Source organism: Hemitrygon akajei, unplaced genomic scaffold (assembly GCF_048418815.1).
Source record: "Hemitrygon akajei unplaced genomic scaffold, sHemAka1.3 Scf000062, whole genome shotgun sequence".
Taxonomy (NCBI): domain Eukaryota; kingdom Metazoa; phylum Chordata; class Chondrichthyes; order Myliobatiformes; family Dasyatidae; genus Hemitrygon; species Hemitrygon akajei.
In genome coordinates, this window is record NW_027331948.1 from 3,250,690 (window position 1) to 3,264,059 (window position 13,370).

At 45.5% G+C, this 13,370-nt stretch overlaps 1 protein-coding gene across 1 annotated transcript; it reads left to right on the plus strand.

Annotated features, from left to right (window-relative positions):
• Positions 1-302: 302 nt before the first annotated feature.
• On the plus strand, positions 303-4,799 carry LOC140721824 (uncharacterized; the record flags this gene model as incomplete). The annotated part of the gene is made up of 1 exon (XM_073036634.1): positions 303-4,799. A coding segment is annotated over one exon (3,003 nt), but the record flags the coding sequence as incomplete, so codon positions are not given.
• Between the last annotated feature and the right edge of the window lie 8,571 nt (positions 4,800-13,370).

Genomic DNA, 13,370 nt, shown 5'->3' on the forward strand with positions numbered 1-13,370 from the left:
TGTCTCTGTCTAGATATTTAAGAAGTGAAGCAAGGGATTCAATCGACCATCCTACCTGATCAGACTACGGGGCAGGATTCACTCAGTCATTTGACCAACTGGCACGCCCGTCATTTTACACAGGGGAGAGCCCATTCTTCTGCTCAGACATTGGGAATGGATTCAGACAGTCATCTCAACTGAAGGTACATCAGCAAGTTCACACTGAGCAAGGTCATTCAGCTGTTCTGTGTGTAAGAAAGCACTTAGTCTGTCATCCCACATGTGGACACACCAGTCAGAAACTGGTCATCTGCTGATTTTCTGGGAAAGGATTCACTCTGTCATCTGACCTGATGGCACACCAGCGAGTTCAGACCGGGGTGCGGCCGTTCACTTGCTCGGACTGTGGGATGAGATTCACTCGGTCATCCACCCTACAGAGACACCAGAAAGTTCACACTGGGGAGAAGCCGTTCACCTGCTCAGTCTGTGGGAAGGGATTCACTGAATCATCTAAACTGAAGGTACATCAGCGAGTTCACACTGGGGAGAAACCGTTCACCTGCTCAGTCTGTGGGAAGGGATTCACTGAATCATCTAAACTGAAGGTACATCAGCGAGTTCACACTGGGGAGAAACCGTTCACCTGCTCAGTCTGTGGGAAGAAATTCACTTTGTCATCCAGCCTGCAGAGACATCAGTCAGTTCACACTGGGGAGAAACCGTTCACCTGCTCAGTCTGTGGGAAGGGATTCACTCGGTCATCTCACCTACTGAGACACCAGCATGTTCACACCGGGGAGTGGCCGTTTACCTGCTCAGACTGTGGGAAGGGATTCACTTGGTCATCCCACCTACAGATACATCAGCGAGTTCACACTGGGGAGAAACCGTTCACCTGCTCAGTCTGTGGGAAGGGATTCACTCGGTCATCTCACCTACTGAGACACCAGCATGTTCACACCGGGGAGTGGCCGTTTACCTGCTCAGACTGTGGGAAGGGATTCACTTGGTCATCCCACCTACAGATACATCAGCGAGTTCACACTGGAGAGAGGCCGTTCACCTGCTCTGTCTGTGGGATCGGATTCACTCAGTCATCCACCCTGCAGAGACACCAGAAAGTTCACACTGGGGTGAAGCCGTTCACCTGCTCAGTCTGTGGGAAGGGATTCACTGAATCATCTAAACTGAAGGTACATCAGCGAGTTCACACTGGGGAGAAGACGTTCATCTGCTCAGACTGTGGGAAGGGATTCACTCGGTCATTTGACCTAATGGCTCACCAGCGAGTTCACACCGGGGAGCGTCCGTTCACCTGCTCAGACTGTGGGAAGGGATTCATCAACTCTTCCAGCCTACTGACACACCAGCGAGTTCACACTGGGGAGAAGCTGTTCAACTGCTCGGACTGTGGGAAGGGATTCATCAACTCTTCCAGCCTACTGACACACCAGCGAGTTCACACTGGGGAGAAGCTGTTCAACCGCTCAGTCTGTGAGAAGAGATTCATCAACTCTTCCAGCCTACTGACACACCAGCGAGTTCACACTGGGGAGAAGCCATTCACCTGCTCAGAATGTGGGAAGAGATTCACTGATTCATCCACCCTACAGAGACACCAGAATGTTCACACTGGGGAGAAGCCGTTCACCTGCTCAGTCTGTGGGAAGGGATTCACTGAATCATCTAAACTGAAGGTACATCAGCGAGTTCACACTGGGGAGAAACCGTTCACCTGCTCAGTCTGTGGGAAGAAATTCACTTTGTCATCCAGCCTGCAGAGACATCAGTCAGTTCACACCGGGGAGAAACCGTTCACCTGCTCAGTCTGTGGGAAGGGATTCACTGAATCATCTAAACTGAAGGTACATCAGCGAGTTCACACTGGGGAGAAACCGTTCACCTGCTCAGTCTGTGGGAAGAAATTCACTTTGTCATTCAGCCTGCAGAGACATCAGTCAGTTCACACTGAGGAGAAACCGTTCACCTGCTCAGTCTGTGGGAAGGGATTCACTTTGTCATCCAGCCTGCAGAGACATCAGTCAGTTCACACCGGGGAGAAACCGTTCACCTGCTCAGTCTGTGGGAAGGGATTCACTCAGTCATCCAACCTGCTGAGTCATCAGTCAGTTCACACTGAGGAGAAACCGTTCACCTGCTCAGTCTGTGGGAAGGGATTCTCTTTGTCATCCAACCTGCAGAGACATCAGTCAGTTCACACCGGGGAGAAACCGTTCACCTGCTCAGTGTGTGGGAAGGGATTCACTCAGTCATCCAACCTGCTGAGCCATCAGTCAGTTCACACTGGGGAGAAGCCGTTCACCTGCTCAGTCTGTGGGAAGGGATTCACTGAATCATCTAAACTGAAGGTACATCAGCGAGTTCACACTGTGGAGAAACCATTCACCTGCTCAGTCTGTGGGAAGGGATTCACTTACTCATCCAGCCTGCAGGGACATCAGTCAGTTCACACTGGGGAGAAACCGTTCACCTGCTCAGTGTGTGGGAAGAAATTCATTTTGTCATCCAGCCTGCAGAGACATCAGTCAGTTCACACCGGGGAGAAACCGTTCACCTGCTCAGTGTGTGGGAATGGATTCACTGAATCATCTAAACTGAAGGTACATCAGCGAGTTCACACTGGGGAGAAACCATTCACCTGCTCATTCTGTGGGAAGGGATTCACTCAGTCATCTAACCTACTGAGACACCAGCGAGTTCACACTGGGGAGAAGCCATTCACCTGCTCAGAATGTGGGAAGGGATTCACTCAGCCATCTAACCTACTGAGACACCAGCGAGTTCACACTGGGGAGAAGCCTTTAACCTGCTCAGAATGTGGGAAGGGATTCACTCAGTCATCCAGCCTGCAGAAACATCAGCGAGTTCACACTGGGGAGAAACCGTTCACCTGCTCAGTCTGTGGAAAGGGATTCACTTCGTCATCCAACCTGCAGAAACATCAGCGAGTTCACACTGGGGAGAAACCGTTCACCTGCTCAGTCTGTGGAAAGGGATTCACTTCGTCATCCAACCTGCTGAGTCATCAGTCAGTTCACACTGAGGAGAAACCGTTCACCTGCTCAGTCTGTGGAAAGGGATTCACTCGGTCATCTAAACTGAAGGTACATCATCGAGTTCACACTGGGGAGAAACCGTTCACCTGCTCAGTCTGTGGAAAGGGATTCACTCGGTCATCTAAACTGAAGGTACATCATCGAGTTCACACTGGGGAGAAACCGTTCACCTGCTCAGTCTGTGGGAAGGGATTCACTCAGTCCTCCACCCTACAGAAACACCAGTCAGTTCACACATTTTGAACTATTCACCTGCTCAGAATGTTGGAAAAGATTCATTCAGTCATCCCAACTACTGGCACACCAGTCAGTTCACATTCTTATTAATTCCTTACTTTTGCTTGCTGAGGACATTCATTTTAAGAGAGCGAGTGATTAAGAAGGCAAATCAGTCGGGCTTGCAGCTTGTTTACATCGCTCACAGCTTGTTTAGTTTTAACCGAGGACTCAGACACTCAGAGTCAGATGGAGATGAAGGAGGAAAAATGGAAGGATCGAAACCAGGGAACTAGTAGCCAAGGGTCACTGTTTAGAGCTTTCCTATGCCCACAAGGGTGGGTTAAGTGTTGATTCACCATACATCGAATGTGTGGTTATCACCTCATTTGATCCATAGGTGTGGATCGGATTTGGGGTATCCTGTGAAGACTACTTATGTGTTAACGCTTGGCTGGGTGTGGTGTGATAATTCACTTGAAGGCGATACCCATTGTGACAAGTCACTTTCGGTGATAATTCGTATGTGGATTTGAAACGATGAAGCATAAAATCTACAGCAACTGTTCTCTCGTTTCACCACAATGGAACCTTTGGAAATCGACGTAATTGCCTTCTCTCGACATTTACCCTGGATTACAAATATCTCTCTCTCATCACCTATTCCGTGGATGAACTGAACTTCCATACTTTACCATCTCAAGACTCTAAGCCTTGTTTCCCCCGAGCTCAATAGTTTGGGAGTTATATTTTGTTACGCCTGTGCCCCAACTCTGAGGGGCTGAAGGGTACAAAGTAGCCCCCACCTTTTTGAGAATCGCAAGATCGCTATTAATTCAGGTCAGGAAACGCAGGAAATGAGAGAAAGACACGCAGAATCCACATGGGGTTTGGAATGTCCTGGCCCCTCAGCGATACAAAGCCACGGGAAATGGCCATTGTCTCTTGGAGACGGAGTTGTGTATTGAGTGCTGTACTATTTATTTGAAGCCCTCAGGGAATGAGCCGAGGGGGCTGGCTGAGAGATTGCATCATCCCAACCTGATTGACATCTGAGACCCCGTGAGTAAGGATAAAAGAGGGTCTGGGGAACAACCCCTTTAGACGCACCAGGAGAAACGATAGAAATCCCGTGACAGCGTTTAATAGCGACTGCCGGTGGTGACTTGTATGTGTGTCCATCCTTGCTCGGATGACGAGTTTTCCACGGAACGGCTTAGCTAAAGGACCGACTACAAAAACAGAACTCTCGAAGGATCGACATCATAAAAAAGAAAGCAGGCAAGTTTAAAACATCTGTCTCTCTTGACTCCAACAAAAGGCTGCAGCCTGCATGAACTTGAGTGACTTTTATATTTCCATCGGACAATACATTATCCCCTACACAACGATAGAGTTATTTCTTATTGATTATTATTATACCCGCGCTTTTAGATTTAGTATTGATGACGTATATATCTGTATGTTTGCATTGAGATTATTTTTGTGTATTTTTATCAATAAATACTGTTAAAAATAGTACCATCAGACTTCAACGGACCTCTCTATCTTTGCTGGTAAGTGACCCAGTTTTGGGGTACGTAAAAATTTACACACATATATACACATAAAACTGTTAACTTTTGTTTATCTTGCTTAATTTACTTTATTATAAGTAAATACTAATAAAGATAGTGGTTTTAACATCAAAACTAGGCTCCAGGAGTAGTCTATTGTTGCTGGTTAATTTCTAAAGCTTTAGTTTCTAAATATTTGTTCATAACAAAATTGGGGCCTGCATCTGGGATATGAACAAATTTGAGGGCGTGTTGATTAATTAATTATTGATTTCATTGGGGAAATCCCTTTTGATTTATTTGTGTGTGCAAAATCAGCAGCAATGGATGTTGATAAATGTCTGGTAGCACCAACCTCTGAGGCATTAGAGGACGCCAGAAGGCTCGTGTTGTTGTGTATTGTGAAAAGGTTTAAACTTGCTAAGGTGAAATTGACAATCAGGAAGGCACAGATGCAGAGGATTATAGCTGAACATCATGTATCTGAGGTGTGTTTAAAGTGGAGGAGTTGGAGGTGTTTCCTGAAAGTAAACCTAGTGAGCTTGAGCTCCATTACAAGTTAGAAAAATTAAAGATGGAGCCTGCGGAAAGGCAGAGGCAGTTTGAGGCTAGAGAGGCAGAAAAACAGAGGGAGGAAGCAGAAAGACAGAGGGTGTTCGAGCTGGAAAACATAGAGAGATTGCAGAAAAGGGGTCTAGCGTTAGACTCTGGTGATAAGTTTGAGGACAGTCGGGAAGTTAAATTGGTACCTCCACTTGACGAGGCAGAGGTTGATAAATACTTTCAGCATTTTGAGATGGTTGCTCGGAGTTTAAAGTGGCCAAAAAAGGGTTGGCCTATTCTCTTACAATGTGTAATTGAGGGGAAGGCTCAGCAAGCCTATTCTGCTTTGACAGTTGATGAAGCAGCTGATTATGACATAGTGAAACAGGTTATGCTCAAACTTACAAGTTGGTCCCAGAATCATACAGGCAAAAGTTTAGAAATTCAAGGAAATCTGTGAACCAGACTTATATGGAATTTTCTTGTGAGAAGTTTGTGTTTTGGCTGGTGCAGATATAAAAATATAAATGATGATTTTAACAGCTTGAAAGAGTTGGTTGTAATTGAAGAATTCAAAAGGTGCGTCCCTGATGACATAAAGACGTATTTAGATGAAAAGGATGCTGCTACATTGCAGGAGTCTGCTAGATTAGCAGATGAGTTTGCTTTAACTCATAATGTTAAATTTACCCAGAATAAGAGTTTCCAAAAAGAGTAGCAGGTATCACTAGGGTAAACCAGAAATTAAAGCTGGGACTAGTGACACGAGTAAGGATGTAGGGAAGCAGTTGAAGGAGAAATATTCAGGTCTTACTTGTTACTATTGTAAGAAGTTGCTCATATGATGGCTAACTGTTCTATCCTGAAGAAGAAAAAGAAAAAGGAGGCAGTCCCAAATGCCTGTGTTCAGTATGTTGAAGCACCTATAACCCCACAGGGTTCTGAACATTCTGTTGAGACTCAGTTAAGTACTGAGAGGTCTGACCGAGTTAAGAAGGTATTTGATTATTTTATGTCTGATGAGTTTGTATTAGTAAAGGAAGGGTCTACGAAGGTACCAGTGAAAATTCTTCAAGATGCTGAGGCTTCTCAGTCACTTATATGAGACAGCATTCTAAAGTTTGGTGATGAGACTGACACTGGTGAGGTAAATCTTATTAAAGGTATTGGGGGCGGCGTGGTTTTTGTGCCATTGCCCAAGGTACCTTTACAGTCAGGGTTGGTTTCCAGACCTGTTAAGATCAGATTGTGCTCCAGTTTACTGGTGGAAGATGTTACTTTGCTGTTAGGGAATGACCTGGCAGATGGTAAAGTTGTTCCTGTAGTGCAGTTGACAACTAAACCAACCACTGACGACCCACAGATGGATGTTAACATTTATCCTTCCTGCGCAGTAACTCACAGTATGGCTAAAAAGTCTGCCGACGCAGACAGTTCTGTGCAGCATGATTCTGATACCAGTGATAGCCAAAATTGGGATTCAAATTATGCTGACTTGTCAGGGACTTTTCTGTCGTCATTGTTTCAACAGGATTCATGTAGACAGTCTGATGAGAAAGACTTATCCCTGTCTAGGAAGGAGTTTATAGCAGAACAGAACCGAGACCCTGAGATTGAAGCTTTAAAAGAAACAGCTCTCTCTGATGATGAGATTAAGAAAGTGCCAGTCGGGTATTATCCCAAGGATGGAGTGTTAATGAGGAAGTGGATGCCACCTGCTACACCTGTGAGTGAGAAATGGGCAATTGTTCACCAATTTGTAGTTCCTAAATTTTCAGTCCTGTAAACTTTAACTTCGCCCCACAGTATGTCCTTAGGTGGCCATTTTGGAGTGAATTAAACTGTAAAAAGGATTATGAACGAACTTTACTGGCCTAATTTGAGGAAAGATGTTGTGATCTTTTGCAGAGCCTGTCACACTTGTCAAGTTGTGGATAAACCTAATCAGGTCACCCCAGTGGCCCCACTCCGGCCTATACCTGCATTCAGTGAACCCTTTTCCAAAGTTACAGTGGATTGTGTTGGCCCATTGGCAAAGACTAAAGCTGGCCATCGGTATTTGCTAACTATTATGAGTACCTCATCCAGATTCCCAGAGGCAAAACCTCTCAGGAATATTAAAGCTCAAACTGTGACAAAGGCTCTTACTAAGTTTTTTTACTCTATTTGGTTTGCCTAAAGCAATCCAGACTGATCAAGGAAGTAATTTTACATCTGGTTTATTCCAGCAGGTGGTTTATGAACTGGGAGCTAAATGAATTACATCATCTGCATACCATCCGGAATCACAAGGGGCTTTAGATAGATTTCATTCCACCCTCAAAACAATGAATAAGACATACTGTGTTGAAAATGGAAAATACTGGGATGAAGGAATATATTTGTTTTTGTTCACAGTAAGAGAGTCAGTACAGGAATCACTGGGCTTTAGTCCATTTGAATTTGTATTTGGTCACTGCGTGAGGGGACCTTTGACCTTGTTAAAGGAACAGTGGATTGATGGGATGTACATGTTAACTTCTTAGACTATGTTTTGAAGTTCAAAAACAAACTACACCAGTCCTGTAGCCTAGCAAGACAAAACTTATAGATTTCTCAAAGCAAAATGAAGTTTTGGTTTGATAAGCAGGCTTGTGAAAGAAAATACCAGGTGGGGGGTGAGGTGGTTGCCTTATTTCCAATGTGGATGAATCCAGTTAAGGCGAAATTCAGTGGACCGTATGAAATAGTCTCTTGTTAATGATGTGAATTATGTTATTAAGACACCCGACCGACGCAAACCAACACAGGTGCTACACATAAATACGATACAGACTTATTTTGACAAGTAGGCACCATCTGTGGGTTTTATTATCAAAACATATGAATCTGGCAACCCTGAGAATGAAACAATTAACTCATCTGAGACTTTTCACAAGCCAAACATGGTCCCAGTTAGGCTAATGAACTCGGTTGTTCAAGAAAACATTGATAATAAGTTGGCTCATCTGCAGCCAAAGCAACAACAACAGCTGAAGAAATTAATTCTGAAGTTTAAAGATTTATTTCCCAATGTTCCCAAGCAAACCACGGTCTCAGTACACGACGTAGATTTCGGACCAGCCAAACTGATTAAACAACACCCATATTGCATGAAGGTAGAAAAGTGTAAATTGGTTGAGCAAGAAATTGAATATATGCTGAACAATGGTATTATTAGACCTGTGATTATGGACTGTGCCTCCAAGAACCATGTCTGTAAAAGAGAGAGAGAGAAGAGCACAAGCAGCTTGTTACAGAGACAGATAGAGCGGAGGGCCTGCATGATGGACAGCTGGTGTTCAGCACAATGGTATTTAAAGGAGTGTTGCTGTTTGTTTCATAGGACAGGCAGACACACGAAGGCTAGTGGGAAGAGTTGTCACTGAAGTTTTAAATGCCCACGGGGGGTGGGGGGAGGAGGTTGAGGATCAGTTAAGAGGAATCAGTCTGTGACTATTAGTGCGTGTAAGAGCGACCCTGTGAAATCTGCTAGAAACCCTTGCCTGGGTTGGTAGACTGTCACTTGAAGATGGTGCTCTTAAGTTGGTCATGTTTGGCTAACTTGGAAGATTTGGAGGACATCGGAAGAGGGTCGACAACACCTGTTTGGATGCCAGATCTCTCACTCACTTCAATCCCGTGAACTGAACTAAATATCCTTACCACACCAGCGTAAGACTGCATCATTTACCAGCTAAGTTTGGAAAATATATATTTACACCTATATATGCATAACACTGCTAGATTTTGCACTGATTATGGAAAGGTAAATGAAGTAACAAAAACAGATGCATATCCTATCCGTAGGTTGGATGATTACATCGATAAGGCTGGAAAAGCTAAATTTCTTACAAAGATTGATCTGTTGAAAGGGTATAGGTGTGTTCCATTGACGGACAAAGGTAGAGAAATTTCTGTGTTTGTGACACCTTCTGGGTTGTACAAATACAATGTTTTGCCCTTTCGAATGAAAAATGCTCTAGGAACATTCCCGAGAATGATTGATTCTGTAATTCGAGGGTTGGAACACACAGATACCTATACTAATGACGTAGTCACAGGGAGTGACACTTGGAATGACCGTATCTCTGCAGTAGAAAAGCTGTTTGACAGGCTTTCCCAGGCCAGACTTACAGTTAACTTACCTAAGAGTGAATTTGGCCATGTCACTGTGACATATCTCGGCAATGTTGTAGGTCAAGGCAAATTGGTTCCTGTTCAGGCAAAAGTCCAGGCAATTTTCTGAATTTTCTATTTCGACTGGTAACAAGGCTCTTGGAAGGTTTCTGGGAATGGTTGGATATTATCGTAAGTTCTTTAAGAACTTTGCTGGTATCGCTCTTCCGCTAACTAATCTCCTGAAGAAGGGTGAAAAGTTTGTTTGGACCGAGCCTTGTCAGAAGATTGATTGAAAGTTATTATTTGAGATTAGGCCAATCAGTGTAGTGTCGTCAACAAATTTAATTCGCAGATTGGAGCTGTGAGTGGCGACACAAGTCATGGGTGCACAGAGAGTAAAGGAGGGAGCCAGGGAGACAACCCTGTGGGGTATGTGTGCTGAGGGTCAGAGAGACAGAAGTGAGGGAGTCCACACTTAGCACCTGCTGGCGATCTGACAGGAAGACCAGGATCCAGCTACACAAGACAGGGTGAAGGCCGAGGTCTCTGAGCTTCTTGTTGAAACTTCACGCCTTGGTATGGCTACTGCTCTGCTCATGACTGCAAGGAACTGCAGAGAGCTTTGGAGAACAGAGAACATCAGAGAAACAAGCCTCCCCTCCATGGACTCTTCCTACACTTCCCCTGCCTCGGAAAAGCAGGATAAGAACTCAAAGATCCTCACAATCTGGACATTCTTGCAGCCAACCTGCTCTCCCTTCAAGGAAGCTATACAAAAGCCTTAAAGTGCATACCAGAAGGCTCAAGGTCGGCTTCCTCTCTGTGGTTATAAGCCAAATGTATGATAAAATGGACTCGAGCTCACAATGTAACTTGACATGACACTGCACCATATGTCTATCTGCACTGCAATTTCTCTGCAGCCATAATGCTTTGTTACAGTTATTGTCTTGTCGTATATCAACTCAATGTACTGTCGTATTGTATTGATCTGTGTGGATGGTACATCAGGCAAATTTTTCACTGTAGTTCAGTACATGATGATAATAACAATATCCCCATTTTAATTGTGTGGAAAGATTAGACAGACTGAGCTTCTGCTTTGGAATCACAGAAGGAAAATTAACTGTTGCCTTTTCTGAGGAATGCAAATAAATAGAAAAGGCTTCAATCTCGCATTACAATCTGCGGTAACTGGGATCAGGTGACCGGTGGTGGGTCTCCAATATCAATATCAGAATCAGGTTTAATAGCACCAGCATATGTCATGAAATTTGTTGTCTCTGCAGCAGCAGTAGAACCTAACTCATAACAATAGATATTGACAATTGTGAGTTAAAATAAGAATATACATATTAAAAGGTTAAATTATATAAGTAGTACAAAAAATGTAATAAACTATTTTAATTGTGAGGAACTATTTGACTGACTGGGTTGTTGCTTTGGAAATTCTAGAGTGAAGCTTCGCTGAACTGTACACATTTATGAGAAGCTGAGATAAATCAAAAGGCTAAATTCTCACATAAATGGGTCACACATCCAGAAACATCGGCTGCACTTCAGCAGGTAAAACAGTGGAATGAAACATGCTGAACGTATTGCAGAAAAAAACATTGTCCACCCACCATGAGAGGAAGTGACAGATCCGGATCTCACTGCCTTGTCTGTACGGGTGAAAGATGAAGCTACACGTACACGTAGAGCAGTGACCCACAGATGCTGCAGAGAAACGTGAACAGGAAACGGGATCAGGTGGCGGTTGGAGGGTCAACCACCTGAACCAGTGACTCTGCTCCTCACCCTCACACACTGCCCGACCCATTGGCCGCATTTCCCACATTATTTCATATTTACACCAGATACATATTTCGTTCTTCCCTCCCTGTCTTCCCCATCCCTTTCCCTCCACCTCCAGGTCACAAAGTCATGGGCTCGATTCACATCCCAGTCCAAGACACAACTCAGACCCAAACAGGAAGTGCGCAGGTTTCATTTAAATCAGTTTATTCACATTCCTCCAGCCTCACTGGACAGGAACACTGAGACATCAAGTGAGAAACAGCAGGAAGAGGCCATTCAGCCCCTCTAACCATCAATGAGATGGTGTCTGCTCTCCCATCTCAGACAAATGTTTCTGCCCGATCCTCATTTCCTCGATCCCTTTGGTCTCCACACATCTGCTGGCTTCGGTTTTATGTGAGGACAGTCACTGAGGGTGGTAATTTACAGACAGTCGCCACCTTCAGAGGGGAAACATTTCCCCTCATCTCAGTCCCAGACAGTCCACCCCATTTTTCAGAGACTGGGATCCCTGGTTCAACTGGTAATGATGTTGTGCATTTCAATGTGTTCACCTCTCAGTCCTCGATTCTCTAAATGAAAGGTTTATCACATTTGATCTTTCTCCATCTGATGATGACCCACCACTCCAGGGGCCAGTCTGGTAAATCTTCATTACACTCTCTATAACAAATACTCTCTAACCTCTTTGTTAATCCTTTATGGAATTTATTTCCATCGTCTGCAGCCCCGTGTTGCCCCAACCACTCACCTCCCACCCCGTCACTATTTCCACCTTCCCACCTCCCCCTCACCCGGATCCACCTCTCACTCCCCAGCTCTTGCCCCATCCCCACCCCTCACCTCTTTTCTCTGACTATTTCCCGTCCACTCTCAGTCCAGAGGGAGGGTCTCGGCCCGAAATGTTGACGGTCCATTTCCCTCCACAGATGCTGCCCGACCCACTGAGTTCCTCCGGCAGTTTGTTCTTTGGTCTGTATAACCCGTGTTAGTATGGGGAGCGGGATTTTACACCATATTCCAGGGACAGTCTCAACAAATCCCAAATAATTGTCACTTTGCCCGGATCACTGGCCCCGCTTGCAGGGCAACAGTCTGCCGGTGTTTGCCCCCCAATGTGGTGAATCCCTCTGCTCGCCACCACCGTGGGCTCAGACATTTCCACAGATGAGCCCCTCCTGTCCCCACCGGGACAAACATCCTGTCCGACCCGTCTCTCACCATCTTCATCCTTTCATTAAAATCCCCCCTCTCCCTCCCTCCCCGGGGAACCGGCATCAAACCGACGGGCCGAGCGGTCTCCTCCTATCTCTCAGTGATACATCAGACTCCGGCCGCAGGAGACGCTGCACAAACGCCCCAACTTCCCTCGGAGGGAAATAGAAATCAGAAAGCGGACATTTACATTGAGATTTGTTCCGCTCTGTCCAGACTCCGGCACCGCAGCGAGAGACGAACTCAGCGGGGTAACGCCCTCTCGGCTTGTCCGCTTCCGCTATTGGGTGTAACCAGTGATTGACATTCCTGCGCACCAATGGAAAAAGCGAAGCTCTTGAAGCTTTGTTTTTCAGCGGTGGGGGAGGGGATGGTCACGTGATTGGTAGCTCAGCCGTTAAACCGATAAAGCTCGAGCTCTCCAGCGCGCGGGTGACGTAAACACCGCGCACGCGAGGGCAGGTCCCGGTGTGGGGACCTATGTGTGACGTCAGGCGCGTGGATTCACCTATGTGACGTCACCTGTGGCGGAGCGCTCCCATTTGAAAACCCCTGAATGGACGTTTCTGATGATTTCAGTGGGACAACAACATTAATCACGGGTTTCTTCAATGAATCCAGTGTTGTGAGATGAAAAGTCCCTGTTATGTGTCCGGCTGTGCTGTGCTGTTGGTGGAGTGGGCAGCGTGGTGTTTGTCTCGATTCGGGTCACAACACCAGAATTGCCGGCGGGGTCCACACACAGTGTATTAGTCAACAGAAAACCTCTCGTCCCTGCAGTCTTTGTCTCCTGTTAAACTCAACACCCTGACAATGTGGACCACAGACACCCCTTCCT